The sequence below is a fragment of the Cotesia typhae genome, unplaced genomic scaffold, assembly GCF_013202065.1.
Source record: "Cotesia typhae breed Kobodo isofemale line unplaced genomic scaffold, CoteBio_Ctyphae contig_33, whole genome shotgun sequence".
Classification (NCBI taxonomy): Eukaryota; Metazoa; Arthropoda; class Insecta; order Hymenoptera; family Braconidae; genus Cotesia; species Cotesia typhae.
Window position 1 is genome coordinate 113839 of NW_027423741.1, and position 24308 is coordinate 138146.

The following is a 24308-nucleotide window of genomic DNA, read 5'->3' on the forward strand; positions in this document are numbered from 1 at the left end:
TGAAAGCAAGTCATGGACCATATCAACGAGGACGACCTGGAGAACGAAGACAAATAATACCGAAGCACCCGGTAGCCGGGAGTAAAGTCCAGGTTGGACAGCATGAAGTCCAGACCCGAGCTAAACTCTCGCAAGAGCTTCCCGAACACCGGGTACAGAATTATCGTCAGCAACCTTCAGGCCAACGTCACGTAAGAGGACATTAAAGAGTTGTTTGGAGATGTCGGAGAACTCCTGATCTCGATGTTAGTTCGACCCGGTACCGCAAAAGTCGACCCGGTATACCGCATCTACGTGACCCAGAAAGACGCTACTAAGGTCATGGGGACTTATTAATACTACAACCGGCAGCTTGATGGTCACCCTATGAAGTGTCTTTTGGTCAATTCTTAGTGGAAGAACAATCTAACTGCTCCTGCTGTACGATCTGTTTCTGGATCAAGAAGATCAGGGAAGTACTAGCAATGTACAACAAAGTCTCAGTGCGGTGCATCGTGCCCTTTACGATGACAACCATAATTAACTTCCCAAACGTAAGTTATTAATATGTTTCTGGAAACCTCCAATCAAGGGTACATTCTTTAAATAAACGTTGTAATAAATTTATTGATTAAAATGATATGCGTTTGATTTAATTAATTTATTTATATTAATTTTAGAACAATGAATTAATTTATTTAAACCAGAAAAAAATACAGAAACCAGGTATTAATTTAAAAGAAAAAAAAAAACGGCCATTCTTTCATTAGTTAACAATTAATTTGTTAATTATTTTAATAATAATCTGCCTCTATTTTTTTATTTTTTTTTTCACTGAAAAATTTATTTAATTATATTAACATACTGGACTGCGTGATTTGCCGCCCGGAAGTCAATTTGAAAAATTTTTAGTTCTTATCACATGAAATCTACTATATCAACTGAAATTGTTTCCATCTTCAATCGATATTGCCGCTACTTCGATTTTTGTTTAAAACCTCACGTTTATGAAACCTCACATTAGCAAAATCTCACGATATTGAAACGTCACATTTATTAAACCGTTTTTTTCATAAACCTCACATTTTAAAAGTCTCACGTTTATTAAAGTCTACATATTGAAAACATCACATTTTTCAAAGTATACGTTTTGAAAACATCACATTTATTAAACCAATTTTTTTTAAAACCTCACATTAGTAAAGTCTCACATTCATGAATTCAGACGTTTCATAAACACGATTTTGATGAAAACATCACATTATTAAAAGTATGAATTAGGACTAAGTTATGGCACCCTTTTCCTTTAGCGAATTACACCTACGTGCACCAGGAGGACGATATTTATCACTATTATTATTATTATTATATTATTATCATCATCATCATTTATTACATCATATTAGATAATAATAATAATAATAATTATTATTATTATAATAATTTTTTTAGCTACAGTTGTATAAAGCAGGAGGAAAAGAATCAGGTAGTGCTGGATCTGGTGGTGTCGGTCGTGGAGGTGAAAGTTCAACTGGAAGCTCCACCAGTGATGTTAATCCCGAAAGGGAATCACGTCGAAGTCGTAAAGATGAACGTCGTGCTTCTGCTGATTGCATGAGAAATCCTGTTTCAAGAGTTATTGATTTACTTAGACGCAGTAAAAGTCCAAATACAGTTGAGGATAGGCGAAGAGCCGTAAGTTTATCAATTTTTTATTTTTACGGTATTATTTTTATTTATCGTGTTAAATTTTCTACATTATCATCTGCTGTTGTGGTAGCGCTATAGTTTAAATTTAAATTTTTTTTTTATTTAATTAAATTAAAAATTATTTAATTTATAATTTAAAAATCAAGGACAGGGTGATAAAATTTTCAAGGTGTGATTGTTGATGATGATGATAATTAAAAACTTGAATCTTTTATCCTTATAAACCCACTCGGTGGTTTAGTTTTGAGATTATCCAGTGTATCATTAGATAAGTAATTGTTAGAAGCATGTGTTGAATAAAATTTAGATTGCTGTAGATTAAGGAAATACATTTAATAATGTGCTTTAGATTTAAATGATATTATTGTTACTTCTCATATAACTCTCAGTTACAACAAGTTAGTAGATCATTTACCGGTTACTTGATCGTTATGAATAAGTTTCATCATAACTCTTTCTTCATACAGTTTAAACAAACAGTGTACAGATGATCGTCAATCGCGTTACACATACTCTCAATTATTTTATATAAAAAATTCTAAATCCGTAACTTATAAATTAATTAACATATATAAACAGTGTGTGTGTGTGTGTGTGTGTGTGTGTGTGTGTGTGTGTGTGTGTGTGTGTGTGTGTGTGTTTAATTTAAAATTTCAATTAATCGGCAATTATGTTTAAATAATTAAAATTAAACTCTTGTTTTTATTTTGTTATTATTGTACTCTAATTAATAAACGGTAGAATGTCATGACGTACTAGATTGGAATAGTTAAACTAGTGGGAGAGATTACGCGAATCATCGCAGACCGGTACATATGTTTATATATATATATATATTTTTTTTTTTCACTCAGTGACTTGACGGGATTCGATTACAAAGCTTAAACACAATACGCTTCGTCTCAATATTTATTCAAACATCTAATATTTGAAGTATATTATTTAAGTATAATTGAAACTTTTATTATAATTATCAATTATTAAAAACAAAAATTTATCACCAAAAGTTTAATTAATTATATTATTTTGTGTTAAATCAAATTGAAACAAAATTATCAGTATTATTCTACACGACCTTGCTTCTTTATATTTTTCTTTTTATGATTATACATGTGTGACAATCACGTGTGCTATGTAATAAGTAATAACGCAATGCTCGTAAAACGTACCCGTGACAAAATATAATAAATCGGTAAATTTGAATTATCAAAAGGATCTACAAAAGAGTAACCATTGTTTTTATAAATATTTATTTTCTCTTACAAATCAATAATTATTAATTAAAGTATTTTTCTCAAGTTTTAATTTTTTTTTTTTTTTTTTTTTTTTAAATGTTTAAAATAATTTAATATGAATACATACATACATAACATGAAAGATATTATCACACTGTCTGTGACGTATTTTTTCGTTGTATGTCACCTCAGTGTATACGTGGATCAGATGTCACAGAAGGTTACCGGCAATTTGGTATTTAAAATGTAAATTTATACGAAATCGAATAGTATTGCGGTCTAACTGCTGTTGTAAAAAATTTTTCTATATATAGATGGCTTGATAAGCGATCATAATAATTAAAAAAAAAAAAATTCATTCAATGAAACAAGTCCGGGTGATTGAGTCTCAACATCAAATTATTATATATCATATGGTAGAATTTAAATTGATGTTTTCATTAGCGAATTAAATATTGCGTAGCGGCAGTTATTTTAGGAAAAAAAAAAAAAAAAAAAAAAAAAAAAACACGTGTTGGAATAATTTATGAAATAAAGGTCAACGAGCGATTATATTTGTATTACAATGAAAATCCTTAGTAATCCAATTTTAGTTAATAGTTTTTAAAAAAAAAAATTTATCATCGATTTAATATTTATGTTCTTGTATCAATAATGTATACGTTATTTAATTATTTAAGTATTGAACTTACATGTCTTATAACTGATAACGTGGAAGTGTTTTACATCTGTCACATGTGTACTACTTGAGATAATTAGTTATTAATTTTTTTAAACATTTATATTTATAATATAATTTGTTTTAAATTTAATAAATTTTAAAATCTTTTGGTCAAATATCACACAGTAGCAATATTCTAGAGTCGTTTTCAGATATCCTTGACATAATAATTTAAAAAATAAGTACACTATAAACATAAAGCGTTTACTATAAACATTGTAAGTAATACTGTAAATATTAGTCAAATGATATAGACTCGTTTTTTTTTTTTTTTTTTTTTTTTTAACATCAGTACATTTGCATAATAACAAAGCACTGACTGCTGTTTTAAGTTTTAAAATCATGTGATAAATATAATTTTAAATAAATTAAAACTAAAACTAAAAAAAAAGAGAAGAAACAAAAATTTTTAAGTGATTAATGTGTAGTACGGACAGTAATAAATGATTTAACAATGTCATCATATTTTCGTTGGATAAAAAGTGGAAAAAAAGATGACTACTGTGGCTCAAAGCCTCGGAGCCGTTCGTTGGATTCCAAAAGTCTTGAAGTGTCTGGTATACGTCTGGTTTTACAACATGTAATCGTTTATTTTTAATTTATACTGTTTACACTTTATTTTATCACTTATTGATTTTTATTTATTTTTTTTTTTTAATTCTTTATGTAATAATTTATTTTGCTTTGCTTTTTATTTTTACAGAGATCTCAGAATCTTCATTCGCATCAGTCATCGCTGTCATCATCAGCATCAACTTTACCTTCGACATCAGGATCACAATTAGGTCATCATGCTCAAGGTATTTATTTTTTTATTTATCTTATTTATTGACAAGCGTCGTGCCAAATAAAATAGCATTTAGGAGTAAAATTTTTATCAAAAATTTATCAAAATAATTATAGAATATTTATAATCTCAAACTATTTTGATAAGTAAAAAATGTTGTTAAAATTTTTTTAATTAAAAAAAATTTAGCCTTTTAAAAAAATGAAATGTGGATACATTTATTTTGGTAAGTGCTGCTGCTGTTGCTGCTTTACTGACAGAGTAAAGAATTTTTAGTTCAAGTTTCGACCATTAATTGGATTTTATTCTCTGGCGTGTTTTGCTGGTAAGTAATCTGCGATTGGAGCGGGGCGCGTGCGCGTTTTCTCGTTTTCTCACATCACGGTGTTATGTGTTCTACAATACTACATACTCAGAATAATTTATCTTTGATTGTTATTATTATTGTAATGTTATGATATATATATATATATATATATATATATATATATATATATATATATATATATATATATATATATATATATATTTGCTGTATATTTTAGTATATTCGCGTTTATGAGTAGCATCTGCATAGAAAATACTGACGCCGAGTACTATAGGAGACCTCGTGGTCTGAGAGTTGAGTTTTAGATATTGAAGTTACTGCGACACCCGTGCAGTCATGCACGTACACCCCGTACAAATACAACTGATAAAACCACCTCCTAATTTTTTTAATTTTCGCCGACTAAAAAAATCCCATCAACAAAAATAAAATGTCAATTGAGTAATAATACCTCGAGTATTTATTTAAATTTAAATTAAACTAAAATAGTGCAAGTGTTTAAATCTAAATGTCTCGTTTGGACCCAAAACACTTGACTATTTACAATTACAACAACAACAACAACAACAACAACAACAACAACAACAACATCAAAATAATTCAATTTTGGGATATAAAACTTTAAAATAATAATAAATGAAAAATTTCATCAAGCCTAAAAGTTTAATTGATTGTAAAATATAAACATTTCTTAATAACTGATCATGTGTAAGTTATAATTAATTGATTGATGATTTTTATTATTTTATACACTCAGTGCACAATGTGTTTTGTACGAATTATATTGAAGGATGATCATTAACTTTAATTGTTCATCTGAATAAAATAAATACAAGATATAATTGTAAAATTGCTAAAATTATTGATTGTTGCCAAAAAGATTGAGGTACGCTCTACGGCCGATGTTTTTATATTTATTATTATGCAGTGAAAAATAATTAGCAAAAGTGACTGCTGTAATTTTTTGGTATTGCTTGTAAATAATGAAATCAACTCCATCGATGGCCTCAACATTTAATAACTTTGATGTTAATAAGCGTCTATACACAAGATTATTGTTCCAGATAGCTTTTATTAGCTTAAGTATCAGTGAAACGTTCAAAATAATTGGTTACTAGTATATATGATTGTTTTTTTTTTTTTTTTTCTGTAAATATTACTGCCAAGTATACTTCCAGATCAATCATTAATAATATTACATAATCGTATTTTTAAAAACAAAAATAGTCTTGAAAAATTTAATCATTATTATGCTAGTACATAATTTTAAAAGTGACGACTAGTTGTAATTAAAATTTTGGTGAGTAAAAAAATGTGTTTATTTTTATTGGAAAATATTTCATTGCAAGTTTATAATAAATATTTGTAATGTTTATTTTTATAAATGAATATTATTGTTGTTGTTTATATAAATAATAAAAATTAATCGGCGAATAATTAAATAATGAATTTAATGAAAAATATTGATTGAAGTTGTTTGTGCATTAAGCCACCTTTGTAGTAGTCAACAAAAAAACCGGTTTATAATCACATCTATATAATCCGATTCATTTGTTACATAGTCACTGGTGGGTCAAATACATTCCACCTTCTAGTTTATTTGCTATTTTGTTCATTATCATCGTCACTGCCAGATAGTTTTAATCCATATTTTCATTTTTAATACCAGACACTTTTATTTTATTCTTAATTTTTAGTTATTATTATTATTTATTTATTTGATTATTAATTGATAGATGATACACAAAGTTATTGTGTCGATAAATATTTAACTTTATAAATTTTATTTTTTACTATTCACAACATTTCTATCGTACTAAAATAAGTTTACGTATTAATTTTATTTAAATTAATTTATTACGCCACGCGATGAATATTTATGTCATTAAAATCATCACTAACGTTTATTGTTACATGTCGATTCAATAATAAATTAAATAAATTATTATATAGAGTATAAATTGATTTAAAATTTTTAAATCAACATTCCCTTCAGCTGTTATTTAAATCCAATAATTCTTGACATTAGTAATTTTATTAAACTGAGACGGAACATATTTATTGGCTCATTGATGCCTTTGTATAACCCATATATGATTGTGTTGTTTTATTTAACGAGTCTAGTTTATTGCTTTAGCCTCAATTTGTATAATAACAAGATTCAAAATTTTTTTTTTTTTTTTTTTTTTTTTTTTTTTTTCCCCAATACATTTAATATTTATTATAATACACTAATAAACAATTTATTTAAAAGTCCGACTTGAAAAATAATTGCATAACAATTGAGTAAACATTTTAATGTTTTTTTTTTCAATGATTATTTTTATTTAGTCTGCAAAGATGCGCGGTTAATGGCTCTATATTTAAACATATATGAATCAAGCATAAATAAATAATTAATTTAAACTCGGCGTGACCTATTGAATAGCTTATGGTGTTGTTTCATAATTATTGCTTAATGAATAATGTTTCAATTACTAATTTATTAATTTAATTTTTATGAATAATTTGATTTATTAAAAATAAAATAATACTCAATAATTATAATTATTATTTTCATTTTATACCAAGACAAAATAAGTCTCGTATAAAACGATATTTCGATTAAGTAAATTTCATTCAACTCATTTCATCATTTTGCAAGAAAAATTAATGTATAATAATTATATAAATCGAGTTATTGCCGATAACGACAGCAAAAATAATATGAATAATATTTTAAACATGAAGGCTGTCTATTGTTGTTTACTTTTATAATGATAGTACAGACTTTTTTTTTTTATAACATATATGTTATATAAATGGTTACTATTGTAGTCAAGTTACAATATAGACATTTATATCTTATCAATTGTATTAATAATTATTGTAACAGAAACGTGAAATAGCTTTTTAATGACATCAATAGAAGAATTATTTTATTATATAATTTTTTATTTTATTTACAAAATTTAATTTAATTAGTAATATATTAATTTTACTCCGTATAAAAAGTTTTTTCAGAATTTTTTGATATGAGCTGAATGAAATATTGTACAACAGTCATACATTTTCTTTGTATTAGTTAGCAAAATAATTTATTGAATGTCCTATTTTTATTATTTCTTGAGAAAAAAAACTCGACGAGTGAAAGCCTGTGGGTTTTGATACTTTATTCGACTGGCTAAAATGATAAAAAAAAAAAAAAAAGGATCAAATTAGGATGTCGCTATCCTTGGCCCTGTTTTTTTTTTTTTTTTTTTTTTTTTTTTTTTTTTTTAACTAAAATATATTTCTTTATCAAAATAATAAATACCATAGTCCAATAAAATATTAAATTTATTATTATTAATAATTACCCGTAGATTAAAAGTTACGGTAAAAGTAAAGTTTCTTAAGCTTTCAAAAGTTTTTTGATCACTCAGCTCGATGATTACCAGAAATAAAAATACCAAAATTTTATCATATTTTTTTTCAACTTAGATTAAAATGTAAATTTTTTTTACTAACAAGAGACTAAATTTATTATCGTTCCTTTAAAAAAGAGGATAATATTAAACGAAAGATTAATCATTTGATAAAAAATAGGAGAAAAATATGAAAATTGATGGTCGTTTATCATAAAAATGGTCCCTTTTAAACTTTTAAAGGGATTTAATACAAATAACATTTCATCAACATGAAAGTTAGTAATAATATCTGAGTTTTCGGTTTAGTGAAAATATTAATTTAAAAAAAAAATACTGAGTCTAATAAGCTTCAATCAACAAAGTAAAGTTATTACGCAACTACTATTTACAGAAATAAATGGAGTTTTAAAATAAAAATTTATTAGCATTTCTGTGCTTAGTTGCAAAGTAGATCAATACAAAGCAGTGGTAAACTATATATGCATACTCAAAAATCTCATCTGTACTGACCTAAATAGAAAAAACAGTGGTAGTGCACTGTCCTTGATTTATATAATAAAAAATTTCTTTTGTGCAATATTGTACTCTTTACGTTTTTTATTTTTATATTAATATTATAATTGTCAGTTTTAAGTTTTACGTATTCTTCACTTTGCCTCATTAGCATATAAAAATTTTTTTATTCAAACATTTATTCTTTAAAGTTGTAACTTGGAGATGAGAGTCTGATAGTCGATCCAGATATAAGTTATAATCTGATTAGATTGTTATTTTTATAAGATTCACCATAACAATATTTATTTTATTAAACTTTTTATTTGTTTTTATACAATGTGACAAAATTTTGGTGTTACAAATGACAACGTTAAAGATAAATTAAAAATATCTTTGTCTAATCCACGTGACAAATCTGGCGCAAAATTGAGTATAGTTCACGTGGGTAGCACTAAATTGGCCATTGAGGCGCATTAAATTTTCATAAAATTGTAATAAAAGCACCTGACCTTTAACTATTATACTTCCTTTACTATCTTCCTAGATAGTATATGTTTATTTAAAGCTCCAATTAACTGATATGAATATATTTTTTCACCTTTTTTTATTTTTCTACCAAAACTTGATAATAACATGATTAAAATAAAAGACAAATTTAATCAATAAATTAAAAATAGCAACATTGTGTTTACTTTGACTTTAATTAATAATAGTTTTTAAAGATTCATTTTTATCCCAAAATTTTAAAATAATTATGGCGTAAATAAGACTCTGATCTTTGTTTTAGTAGTTATGCTATAAAAACGATAATAAAAATATAAAAATCTTCTATTTACCTAGACGAGTTTTTAATCTCTAGAAAAATAAAAACTTTAGCAATGAAATATTTAACGTGCCGATAAAAATAATACTAACGATAAAAATTTTCAGGTTTAAAAATATTTATAAATTAAAAATCAACGATGCATTCATTAAGTAATTTGTTGTCTCACCACAATTCGAGTTCAAGCTCAAGCAACGAATCAAAGGGCAGTCAGGAAAAATGTTCAATAAGTGAAGCAAAACGGTACTATCAGCAAGACAACTCACGAGCCCTCCAAGAATTTTTAAACAATCAAAAGCATACAGAATCCCAAAAGATTTACATTAATGACCGACAGCAATCACGTGGCTCTGTCAGCTCAAATTATTCATACGGGTCTTCGTATGGATCCAGTCACGGGTCATCTTCCTCAAACTACGGATCCGGAAATCCGCTTCATTCTGTTTATCATACAATCCACGGATCTGGTTATACACATCACAGTCCTCTTCAAACTCTTTATCAAGGAACTCAAAGGAATCAAAATCATCGTCACTCAATAAGTAGCAGCGCTGGTACGCCAATCTCATTGAGTCCGAGCAATGAATCTACTGAAAAACGTTCTCACCATCAACATCATAATCATAATCATCATCATCATCATCATCATCATCATCATCATCATCATCACCATCACAGTATTCAGGAGATGATCAGACACTTTGGCCGCAGACTTGGACATATTAGGCGTCAAAGCGAGTGTCAGGAAACTCCTAAAAAAAATGAAGATGATTTTAGAAACAGAAGCCAGAGTTTAGATGGCGCGTTAAAAATTGCTTCCCCTCGTATCGCTGATGACTGCGAAACCACTTATAGAATTTATGAAAGCATTCTCAAACAAGGTAAACACAATTTATTGTTTGACAGACCCCCAGCCAATTTACATTTGCTGCTGGCTTAAAGTTTCTCTTTTATTATTATTATTATTATTAATTTATTAATTTTTGCGTATAAAGTATAAAGTTTAAAAATAACATAATTTAATTTAACTCTCTGGAAATACATTATTAAATTGCTTTTATAATAATTCAGAGTTTAATTAAATTTAGATATGTGATACGGAAAAGCCACATGTCTGATTAAAAAATTAATAAATCTAAATAATATTTTTTTCAACAGAGAGAAAATTGATATTGTAAAATTTAAATAATATAATTATTTGCCTGATTACTTCAAGGTTTTATCTATTTTATTATTTCATTATATAACTTGTTTCATTCAACTCTCTTGATTTATCACACTTGTAATTTCATTCTTACTTTTAACAATTTAGATTTAGATTAACAATCTTAACATGCATCACAGTTATAAATTATAACTTTATATAGTTTAATAAAGCTTCCGTTTATCGTTATTTATTATTAAATTAACATTTTAATTAAAAAAATTTTTATTTTTTCGATAATTCCAACTTAAATTAATATTAATAAAAATAGAAAAAAAAAAAAAAAATATATATATATATATATATATATATATATATATATATATATATATATATATATATATATATATATATATATATATATATATATTCATCGACGTTGATTGAATAAAAGAAACTGACTCGGGTATAATTAAATCTGCGAAAAGTAATAAAATAAAATTATTCATTTTCAGTGAGTAATTTTAATTGTTGATTTTGAATTTTATTGTAAATAAAAACAAAATAATATTATACAAGTTATCTTAAATAATTAATGGCTATCTTATCTTAATTATAAATACATATTTTTGTACTTGTATTATACAGAATAATATAATTGTCATAAAAATTAGTCTACGGATAACTTTTGTTATAAACACAAATAATTTATAAAAATAAAAAAAGTATTATATTTTTATTTTTAAAAGACGCTGTTTTGTCTACAATTAAATCTTGAAACACTAACTCTGTTAACATAAATAAAAATTGTAGTAACATTATTTGCTGCGTCAAATATTGTTATCCAAGTTTACCGATCATTTTACCATTAGTCACTGCCAACTACAGAATTACTTAGTTATAACTCTGTTAACTGATATTTACCCGTAATTATTTAATACTTTTTAATAATTTAACTTAATGAAAAAAAAAAAAAAAAAAAAATGTAGGTTACGTCAATATGTTTGAGATTAAAGCAATTACTTTTAATTCCTAAATTTTACAACTTAAACACATGAAAAATGTATAGACAATAATTTAGTTGTTACCTAAAAATAATTTTCTTTATTTGGCACGACTCTTGAATTTTATTATTTTATTTAATTCTATAGAAACTTTTTATTATTAAGGAAAAAAATTAAATAAAATTTTAATTGCAGGTGTTATTAGACGGAGTTCACTTGAATCCGGTGACAGGAATCCTATTACTATACCAGGAGCACGTCGTAGAACTCATCATTTCGATCCAGCACACACTGCTATATTGTTCCGCAATGCTCGAGGGGTCAGTTTATTTTTTTTTAATTATTAATTATATCATACTAAAATGAATTAAACTTTTACAAGTAGCCATTGTTTAATTTTAATAATTGGCTTTCTTAGCTCTATTTGTTGTCACTATAATAACTTGTACGTTGTGCAAATTTTTTAAAGCGTACGTGACAATATATGCCCGTAGACTTTTGTTGACTCATTGATTTACCCATACCAAGAAATCCGCATCTTTTAACAATCTCTATAACCTTGTATTCTCTTTTTACCTATGCCACATATTTTTAAAACATAAATAATTATAGAATTTTTATTATAATAAAATTAATTTTTTAACTATAATTCAATTAGATGGAAAAAAAAAAAAAAAAAAGATTTTTATCATTCTAATATAATTTTAAATAAAACAAATTTAATCTACTGAATTACATACTTATCATCCTAGATTTTTTTATTTTCAATTTTTCAGTGCTTTTACAGCTGGGCAAAAATTAGTGGATTTATTTATAGAAAAGCCACCGCGTTAACTCATCTTTTTAGGAGTCGTTGTCTAGAGGTCATTACTTTTTTTTTTTTTTTTTTTTCCTTTAAACTTTCAGAAAATCTCCTTTGACATAATCATTAACAACAACAAGTTGAAATTGTTGATTGATTTTTGTCGTTATAATAACTTTTCTTGGAAAAAGCAACATTGAACTGTTGATAAAAAAGTTTTCTTTAATGAGAAAATTCTCGGAAAATGTAGATAATACAGAAACCAATTCAACACTGTAACACTGATGCCGTAGTCAAGTTATTATTAATAATAAAAGATACAGTAAATTCCTACAAATTTATAAATTTTAATTTTTATTAAAAATATTATTAGAATATCTTAAACAACAAATGTCTTGTCAGATTAAATTCTAGTAGTTGGTGAGTTTATTTGGAAAATAACATCAAATTGGAAGCTGCATCTCGCACAGTTGATTTATTAAAGCAAATTAAATAATTTGCAAAGTCAACTGTGCTTTAAATTTTTTATTTAACTTTTGGGTTAAATATCATGTATTTTTATTATTATTATTATTATTATTATTATATGTCACGTTGGCAAAGTTCATCGCAAAGTAATATATACGGTCATTGCATTACTCTTATAATGAAATCGATTGTGTCATGCGCAGAAAATTAATTATATCATCAATGACAATAATAGTTTAATCTTCTACTTTTTTTTTTTTTTTCCTTTTTCTTATAATTTAGATGATGAAAAATATGAAAATATATCATGAAAGCAAACTATTCGTAACGTAATTGGTCAAATATATCAAAGCATGAAAATATATGCAAACGCTATAGTAAAGCGCGCGCAAATTTGAATTCTAGTACTTAACTAAATGTCATATTTTCAAAATAAATTATACAAATTACATTTATTTTATCTTTAAATGCAAACTTTTTACTCATCACAATTTAAAGTATTATTTTAAATCGATAGTCACTTAAATTATTCATTAAATATTCATCACAGTTATAAATACCTAAAATAAAAGTTTTTTTTTTTTTTTTTTTTTTTTTTTTTAATTATTTCTCAGACAAACTTTTGCATTATTCCGTACGCTTTTAAATTCAATTGGAATTCTTATAAAATTTTCCGAATAATAAAACTTAAATTCTTGATAGTTCTACAACTAGAATATTTCCTTTGTTTACATAATAAAATATATATAGTATAACAAAACATAAGACATTTATGACTTTAAAAATTTTATCCAGATATTACCAATTAATTAATGATTCGATTATTAAAACAAAAAAATTATTTTGCTCTGGAATATAAAATTTAAAACACGTGGATCGATTTTAATCATTTCGGTAGAAATCTTCTCTGCAGCGACAAATTTATTTTATTCACTGGAACGATATTACTTGTTACGTTAAATTTATAGCTTTTTTTTTATCTGACAAACATATGTGAATTTGAATGCCACTCCAAAAATAAGGTTTTCATAGATCTATATAATTCTTATCATTTTTCAAAACTTTTTTTATTTTTATTTTTAAAGTTTAAAGTTTAGTTTATGAAATAGCTTATTGATTTTTTTACACTCCATCAAATATTGTTTGATTTCTTACAATCAACTCAAATGTATACAATACATATTTCTTGAGTTATCCAACTCGTTATAAAAAAAAAAAAGAATATTCAACGATTGGATTTAAATGAAGATTTTTTTATAACTTTTATTGCTTTTGAGAAAAACTTGGCCTTTTTTTTTTTTTTTTTTTTTTTTTTTTAAATATATACATTTTATTTATTTATTTATTTATTTAAAATGTTTTTTATAACACTAAATGTCACTGCGCTTCGAACCTCGCGCTTGCTTCCATTCTGAATCGCGGCTTCTAGTGTTGAGTATCTTCATGCTATTCAGTATTCCGCGAGCGGTATCGCGAAAGGATCACACCTCTAAAAAGTTATTTGTAAATAATTAGAAATTTTATTTTAATTTAAACTAATTTAAGTGATTAAATTTTAATAACATATCCATGTATTTTATTTAATAATTTATTTTTAAAAAATTAACTCGACAAAATTTTAGTAAATTGATAAAAATAATTTTAAATATAAAAGTTGATATTTATCAATAAATATTATGTCCTGTCAATGAAAAAAAAATATACATAATTAATTGTCTATGAATAGACACATATATGTTATATATTTTGTCAACCTGAATTTTCATTGTAATATAATCGATTTATACTATCGTTATCAATTCTCGTTACATTACTACACACTATTCTTTTTACAAATATATTGAAAGTCTTTTTTATATTATTTATTTTTTAAACTTTATTCTCTTTTACACCGGTATCGTATTCAACAATTTGCAATACGCATTATGTGTTTTTATATGTCAAAGAATTTATATTCTTTAAAAAAATAAAAATAAAGAAGAATGTGTTACTGATACTAAAAAATAAAATAACGCTGGGATTTTTTTTATTATTCAGTAATATTGTTTTAATAAATATACAATACACATAAATTATTGACATGTAAACTTAATAAATCCAACCAATTGTTTTTATTTTAAATACATATAAAATAAAACAATTATAAATATCTTATCAGCTCTATTGTTGTTATTATTTTAATAATTTAATTATTTTTATTCTTTAAGAATTATAAAGGCATAATTTTATATTTTTATGTGACAACTACGTTGAGACTTGTTTATTTATTTAATATAATAATTACAATAACTATTGCCGTTAAAGTACTTACAATATATAATTAATTATTATTTTATCTATTGTAATTCAATTAATTAAAAAATAAGATATCAGTATGTTCATATTTATAAATATAATAATTATAAACGAGTGACAATAATAAATATATAAACTGAAAATATTTATATGAAAATTTCTTCAACATATTTTTATTTTATTAATTATGAAAAACTTGATAATTATAGTCAATTATTTTATAATTTTATTAGCATACAAAAAATTATTTTTGTCGAGTTAATTTTTTTTTTTTTTTTTTTTTTTTTAAAGAAAAGTGAAAATTTTTTTATATTTCAGTTGTTTGATTCAATGAACTGTAAAAGAATTCAATAATTAAAAAAAAATGTGTTTTATAAGTTACCTGTTCATTTCCATGTGCAATTATTTTTCGATAAAATAATTGTAACTTTAAGAGTATTTATAAATATAAAAATGAGATTGAACTAAAAATAATAGAGTCCAAAATACTGATGATTGTAAATCCTTGATAGTGTAAGATACAGCTCGAAAAGTCGAAATTATATTTTTATAAATAGCGTAGTACATTCAACTTAACTCAACAAAAAAAAAAAAAAAAAAAAAAAATCAAAAACTTGGTGAATTGTGTAATATGCTTTTTAAAAGACAAACTAGTGAACCCGCTGGTGGTAGTAGTGCTGCAGTAAATATCACAAAACTTTCCCCAAATGGTATTGAAGCCCCCTCACCGACCTCCAGCCCGACTTCCTCAAATTTATTTACTAACTGGTACTCGAAAATAACAGCCAATGTTAAAAAACGACAGACTTTTAGCCCAAAAACGTTGCTAAAGAAAGCTCTGGTAAACACTCTTGTTTATCAAAAAAACTCTAATTTATTGTAAATATCTAAAAATAAAAGCTACTTAATAAATTCCCAAGTATTTTCAGAGAATCAATAACCTTATAATAAATTTTTTCATTATTTAAATTTATTTTTCAGCTCCCAGTGGCTGATTCATTCACGAAAAGTCAACCTAAATCAGATTTGGGTAAGTTTTTTTTTTTTTAATTAATTAATTAATTAATTAATAAAACAACACAACAAGGTTAATTAATATAAAATATAAGATCAATAAAGTTTAAATTAATAAGGTGATTGAATTTAAAAAAAAAAAAAAAAAAAAAAAAAAGATGAATAAACAGGCAGACCGCATTTGTTGCGTCAGAGTTGTTACGATCGATTGGGTGTAAACCATGACCCTGACCTAGATAAAAAAAAAAGCTCCCACTGAGATAGAAGTGCATGATAAAAGGTGAATTCGGTGTTGTTATTTTGATTGGTAATTGCTGATTGAAGGGGAAGAAGTAAAGAGAACAATCCTAATGAGGAGAATACGTTGACGGTGAGCAGAATGTATGGAAGCACACAATAAATAATTCTCTCTGTTGCTCTGTTATGTTAATCGATCGTAGACCTTTACTATGAAGGTCATATATCCAACACATCCTACATAGTTATATTGCTCCCTACATGCTAGAAAAGAGTTATGTTGATGAATTAATAACAAGTAATAACAAGTCACCAGTAAGACCAAACTTTTATTTTAATACTCTTTTTGTAGTAAACTGGCTGTTATTTATCATTATTTTATAATTATAGACATTATTATTAGCATCAAAGCTGAACTAAATTAGTAGTGAGCTCCTCTTTCCCGGGGAGGGGAGATAATCGATCGTTTAATAACGCCTACGCAACAAAATACGATGCTCAATTTCAAAGACTATGAATTTGATATTTGACCAATGAAAGCTAATTGAGGATTACCTTTCTATTGAAAGCTTATTTATATAAATAATAAAAAGCAACTATTGTTGGGATTTTATTCTTTAATCGCGTGGTTTATCAATAAGTTATCTAACTATACACTGAAGCATATCAACCTGTAGTAACAGGGGCTTATTCACAGTATTTTCATTCACTCTACACTATACGATAAACTCTACCTTATTCGTATTATTATTATTATTATTATTATTATTATTATTTTGTTATTAAATGCTCAGGGGGGTTATCCCCGGAGTCCGATTCTCCGAGGGCCCAGCCTGAGCTCCATCCGTTACTGCTGGACCACTCCGCACAACAAGGCGGTTAGTGATCACAGCAGGCCAAAGTCATTTCCCTTAAGAGACGGAGAGAACCAAGTAAAACAGCCTTCTGCATCCTAACTGCCAAGAACTCAGCTTTTGATGAGCAAGCTGGAACTTTGGCAAGTGAGGATACAAAAGACTGCTTCATCTCTCCTAGGACGCCAACAATCAGGACGACAAGCTTGACACGGTAACCTGGGTAAAGTTTACCAATTTCAAACAGGAGATCCTGATATATTTGTTTTTGTGCTCTTCTTTGGCTGAGATGTTGTATTCAGCCGGGGCCGAGAACTCAATGACATAAATGTCATGAGTGGCCTTGTCGAAGAGCACAATATCAGGTTTGTTGTGATCTATCCGCCGGGTTGTTGCAAATGGCATGTTCCAATAAATTTTGCAACTGTCATTCTCAACAACCTGGGGAATATCTCCTGGCAAATAAGGCAGCACTGGTGTCACGTCAATACCGTAGCAATGACGAAGATAGTAGTACAGTACTCTCAGGGCAGCATTGTGACGCTGGATATATGCACCTCTCGCCAGCACTGGACATGCCGACAAAAGGTGCATAAGCGTCTCCGGATGTTGTCTACACCTCCTACAGGACGTGTCCGGAAGCTGCACCTGGAGCACCTTGCTACGGTACTCAAGAGTGTTAATGACACCATCTTGGCAGGCAAATATGAACCCTTAAGTCACGGACATCAGGCCCGCTGACTTTAAGAAGGAAAACGTCAGCTGGATGGACAAGCCATGATCACGCACGTGTTTAAAGAACACGCTGTGCATGGACTTGTCCATCAGTTCGCCAAGGAGTAGTTTTTCCTCGGCGTTCCTGATGACGCTCTTAAATTCCTCCTTTCGGAGTTCCATAAGAGCGTTTATTTCTCCAAGACCAAGGGTTCTTGCCGCATATATTGCTGCCTTATACAAGAATGACCCCTTATGCGCATTTTCATGTTTATGTACAATTTGCACAAGAAAGTCATCCTCATCTGCAGTGAAATTGACAACTTCGTGTGTTAAACCCAGGACCAAACGGTCGTGAAGCCGCTCCAAACTCTGCAAACCTCTCCCACCGATGGACCGGGAGAGGTATAATCTGGCGACTGATGAATTGGGGTGCATGCTCCGATTCATATTAATGATCTTACGGGTTTTGATGTCGAGATCTCGTAAATCCTTTCGGGTCCATTTCAGGACACCGAAAGAGTATAGTAAGACTGGGACAGCGAGCATGTTAGTAGCTGAGACTTTGTTTTTGCCGGAAAGTTCGGAGGACCAAATTTTCCAGAGTCTCCTAACATACTCGCTCTGGAGAGTTGTTCGGACTTCAGAGACCGCATGCATGCGGTGCTCTTCCATTCCTAGATATCTATACAACTCCCCTGCGTCTAATTGGCTTAAGATTATTATTATTATTATTATTATTATTATTATTATTATTATTATTATTATTATTATTGTTGTTGTTGTTGTTGTTGTTGTTGTTGTTGTTGTTGTAACTCAAGTTCCTTAATATAACTTGTTGATATCCTTTATATTTATTATTTAATTAGATTGAATATAATTATCAGTGTTTATTGTTGTTTTAAATATTTATTTTATTTGAGTAAACATCAGTAATTGGATAGATGGAAAGTCATTTAGTTGATAAAATCAATTAGCTATTATATCACAATAACAAACAAAGTTTCTTTGATTACCGTTATTACAGTAATATGTGTGCCTTGGATACTTTTTTTTTTTGGCATCGTTTTCACGGTTTTACAGACGTTATTCTTGGCCAGTAATGACGAATAAGTTCGTTGACGAGTACGACCGAGATGAAGGATAAAATCTACCAGTAAATGTACTTGCAACGTTTACTAGACCGCACTAGTAACTTGTTCATTTATAATTTATTCTTTAATTTTTTATTTATCGCGTAATAATATTATTAATGAATATACTTATTTAATAATCACCGTCAATTGATTTATAATTAGCATTTAAACTGTTGAAACGTTTGTTTCGATTCAAGTGACGCGTGATGTTGTCATTTTAAAATAATTAAACATTTTTATTTAAAAAATAAAACAGTGTTGTTATTGTTTGTTATTGTTGATGTTTTTGATGATAATGAAAATAAATAAATTGAGGTATTGAGGTATAATATGTTGGTCGTAATCAACAAATATTTATCCTCAGGGACTTTTTATTTGATACTCATCAAATGTTATTAAACATTATATAATATCAAAAGACTAAAGGACAATTTATTTTAGTTGTTATTTCTGAGAAAAAATAATTGTAAAGACTTTAGGAGGAGAATAAATAGTTAATAAAAAATGATCGAAAATGTTAACACTTTATTATTTCTCAAACGCTGAATGTATTCGCTCGTTGATCGATGTTCAATTTAACTCAGCGCGTAATCAGTTTGATGATAATCCCATTTATGCGAAGCATAAATTTATCAAAGAATTTCCAGTAGAGAATCCACCCTTTGAACCTGAACTCGCCGAGACTCTCTGTCAAGGTATGAGCAAAAATTTCATCAATAATAATTTCAGATCTAAATTTTTATAAATAAATAATTAAATATAAAAGTTATTCTTGGGACAATATTAATTTTAAAGTATAAAAATTTATTAGGCGGTCGGTTTTAAAATAAAACAATTATAAATATTGAATGAATATTGAAAAGTCTTGTTAGTTTTAAAATATATTAAATTTTTTTTTTTTTAATAACTCAATATCGTGTTTGAGTTGCATCAGCTTAAGAAAGGTTATGATTTACTGATATGAAAAGTAATTTTCTCCTCTGACTTTCCATTCACTTACAATTCCTTTGAGAGGATTACCCATTACCATCCAATCTTTACTTATTATAGTTTATATACCGTATCTATGTAATATAATATACAGGGATATCAGTATTAATATTAGTAATTAGTATCTTAGTATCTTAATATCTCGTGTCGTGTTGAAGTGGCAAGCACAAGGTTTCATTTAAGATATCATTAATCGTAATCAATTCTTATTCACTATTTCTTCATATTTATCTCTATCTCTGTAAACCACCGAATTAAATCTACCGGACAGTAGTAGGGGCTATTACATAAATTAAAATTAAATTTATAAAATCATATTATTATACTCAGCGTAATTCGATTAGTGAGGAATACATTTTAAATAATATTAAATAATTAACTTGTTGTGTTTTGTTTTATATTAAAAAATATTAATATTAAAATTACTGTAAATTAAAAATGAAGAGAAATAAAAAAGTATTATTGTATTGTGAATTATTTGGAGTTGCAGAAAAGGATGAAACGCAGATATACGTGAAATTTTTCAAATTTCACAAATGTTATGATCTTATACCTACGAGTGCAAAATTAGTTATATTTGATACTAAGCTCGCTGTTAAAAAGGCATTTTTCGCTCTTGTTTATAATGGTAATTATTTTTTATAATTTTATTATTTTATTATTTTTATGTATTGAATCATAAAATTTTTTTTCAATAGGTGTCAGAGCAGCGCCATTATGGGATAGTGCTAAACAACAATTTGTTGGAATGCTAACCATTACCGATTTTATAAAAATTCTTCAAAAGTATTATACTAGTCCTACGGTGACAATGTATCAATTGGAAGAACATGAACTTAATACTTGGAGAGGTAATATATAAATAATTAAATACAGCAGCTGTCAAATAAATTTTAATAATTTATTAATTGTTATTATTATTATTATTATTATTATTATTATTATTATTATTATTATTATTATTATTATTATTATATTTTAGATGTTTTACACAAAAAAATTCATCCATTGGTAACTATTGGACCTGATGCTTCTATGTACGATGCCATTAAATCATTGATTCTAAATAGAATCCACCGATTGCCTGTGATAGACCCGGATACTGACAATGTTCTTTATATATTAACACACAAAAGGATACTCAAATTTTTATTCCTCTATGTAAGTAAAACTCATTCACACCTAAACTATAATATTGTTTAATCCTTTAATCCAGTTAAATGATTAGGTCTGTCTTATCCAAGATAATTAATTAATTAAGTATTTTATTGAAAAACGTCATTTTTATAATTAAATTAACTTTAGAGTAATTAAATAAGATTTATAAACAAACAAACAAACAAAAAAAAAATTGTTATTATTATTTTTTTTTATTACAGATTCTCGAGCTACCAAGACCTTCCTTTATAGATAAAACAATAAAAGAATTAAGAATAGGAACTTATGATAATATAGCAACAGCTACCGAAGAAACTAGCATTATTTTAGCTCTTAAAAAATTTGTTGAAAGGCGAGTTTCGGCTTTACCTATTCTTGATTCTGAAGGAAAATTGGTTAATATTTACTCCAAATTTGATGTAATTGTAAGTAAATATGATTTATTTTTTTTTTTTAATTTATTTTAATTTATTATTTTTATTAAATAATAAAATTTTTATTTAATTACAGAATTTAGCTGCTATGAAAACTTATGATAATTTAGATGTTTCTTTGAAAGAAGCAACTCAACATCGAAGTGATTGGTTTGAAGGAGTTCATAAGTGTAAATTAGATGACACGTTATTTACCGTTATGGAAAAAATAGTAAAAGCTGAAGTTCACAGGCTAGTTGTAACAGATGAAAATGAAAAAGTTATTGGTATTATTTCATTATCTGATATATTATTATATCTTGTTTTAAGGCCATGTGGTAAGTTAATATAATTATGCTCAATAAATAAATGTAAAACATTTTATTTAAAAGTTAAATAATAAAATAAATATAGGTGAAGATGGAGGCAGTACCAAAGATATTTCAAACTCATTGCGAGCACAAGATTCAACAGCTTCCAGTTCAGTACAGTCAGACCCAGCCGTTGCCGCTCATAACAATGATGATGATGATGATGATGACGAGGATGATGATGATGATGATGATGATGATGATGATGATGATGATGATGATGATGATGATGATGATGATGAAGAAGAAGACGATGTGATAGAAATTGAAACAGGTGTCGAGGCTCATACTGAAACAGAAGCTATCAATGGTAAAAAATTTTGTGACAATATCAAAACTACTTTATGCCAAAAACAATTAAATTTTATATTTTATATTTTAGGGACTCAATCGAACCTTGTTGAACAATCTCAAGAGTCGGCAGGACGACGGGAAGTAGCAGTATCCAGTGGTGAATAAATTCAGTTGTTGAAAAAAATTTTATTTTTCTTACTTGCTACGTGTTTTCGTAAACATCAACAAGTATCACTGTTACTTAATTGTCGCTCTTTAGTGCTTGTGCAAAAGAAAAGAAAAGAAAAAAAAAAAAAAAGTATTTTTAATTATAAAAGAAAATGAATACACCAAAAATTAATGCGCATCCTAATTTCAGACGAATAAACTGATTATAATTGCTGCCTCAAAATTCATACTTAATCATAATTAAAGTGGAACGAAAATTATTATAACGTGCTATAAGTTTGTTTTTTAAATGCTGAGGTACGAGCGATAATTATCGTGACTTTCGTGATACTGCATATGAAAAAATAATTAATGAAACCATTGTTTGTAAGAAAAAAAAAAAAAAAAAAATTCGCCAAGTTTTTAAATTGTATCAATTTTTTAATCATATTGTATTAACTGTGTTAATTTACTAAATTGCAAATATTTATCGAATCATAGTGATCTTAAATCATAAATTTTTTTTTTTTTTTTTTTTTTTTTTTCTTTTGTAACTAGGGATAAATAAGTGGTACAGTTGGTTGATGAATGGTTATTTTTTTTTTTTTGCATAATGTATAAATATATTAATTAATAAATAAAAATTACGAAAAGAATGAGAAGACAAAATATAAATGTGAGATAAACTCTACTGATATGTGATAGATTAGAAAAAATAAATTCACCATTTTTCAGTCGATAAAAAATGCCATTTAATATTTAATTAATGACTTAAAGTCTTTAATAATTTCTTATGTAAATAGATAATTAATAAATAAATAAATAAATAATTAATTGATTGAGTGTATTAGCTGTAGACCATTTAGTAGTTATTGATATGATGGTTTTTAATGGCAAATTTATAATTTTTAAGTTATTAATTAATAATGAATAATTAAAGATAAGTTGAGCTCAGCCCTGTTGAGATGAAATAAATAATTATCAAAAAATCATGACTTAGATTTTTAGATCATGATAATAATGCTTACAACAAGAGATTGGCAATTACTTCTTTTGATTAAATTATTATTACGAACATAATTATATACAGCCTCTTTATAATAATTATAATTATTGATTAATGTGTGCGAATTATAATTAAAGGCCTATTATTTTAAAAAATAATTATTTAAAAAATGACTGTAGAAATTGTAGTACTTAGTAAATTTTTTATTCATTTATTTTCGCTTTTGGCTAGCTTTTATTATTCTTTTATTAATTAATTTAAACTATCTATTTAAATATATTTAAACCGGTAGACTGTAATATGTTGTAAAAAATGGGGGGGGGGGAATACAAGAAAAAAATAAAAAAAAAAATTAAAAACAAATCATGTAACAGGAAAAATTAAGAGTGTTGTCATGATTAATTGTAAATGTCTTATAAACAAAAAAAATAATCTTGCCATCTCTGGTGTTGTATTACGCAATAAAAATATAAAAAGTATAAGGTTGTTCCCAGCGAAATCCAGGTGTTTGAACACCAATTGTAGAATATTTTAATAATAAAAAGGAAAACAAAAAAAAAAAAAAATAAATAAAACAATAAGTCAAAAAACGTCGATTGAAACGAAACAATATATATTGCACATAATTTTCTTTCCGTCGCGTGCCTTTTTAAATTTAACAAACAATAACAATTAATTTATTAATTACTAATAATCAGTGTAAAATTGTGTAATTAGCATTCGATAATAATTTTATGAATGCAACAACGTTTACTTGATAAACATTATTTAAAAAAGATAATAAGAAACATGTC

At 26.6% G+C, this 24308-nt stretch overlaps 1 protein-coding gene across 1 annotated transcript; it reads left to right on the plus strand.

Annotated features, from left to right (window-relative positions):
• The first annotated feature begins 243 nt into the window (after positions 1–243).
• LOC141526359 (uncharacterized) lies at positions 244–24302 on the plus strand. The gene is made up of 13 exons (XM_074241344.1): positions 244–318; positions 1432–1674; positions 4349–4445; positions 9599–10348; positions 11811–11935; positions 16162–16210; positions 20616–20753; positions 20824–20976; positions 21108–21286; positions 21505–21708; positions 21794–22034; positions 22111–22377; positions 22450–24302. Exons 1-13 carry the CDS (start codon positions 244–246, stop codon positions 22524–22526), a joined length of 2598 nt encoding a protein of 865 aa, XP_074097445.1. The 3' UTR covers positions 22527–24302.
• Positions 24303–24308: the final 6 nt, after the last annotated feature.

Excerpts from the sequence above, each read along its gene's own strand:
- LOC141526359 (XM_074241344.1), top strand. The coding sequence starts at position 244 with ATGTTAGTTCGACCCGGTACCGCAAAAGTCGACCCGGTATACCGCATC. Across the intron at positions 21,287-21,504 it reads TCAAATTTTTATTCCTCTAT|ATTCTCGAGCTACCAAGACC; the intron begins GTAAGTAAAACT and ends TTTTTATTACAG. Across the intron at positions 21,709-21,793 it reads ACTCCAAATTTGATGTAATT|AATTTAGCTGCTATGAAAAC; the intron begins GTAAGTAAATAT and ends ATTTAATTACAG.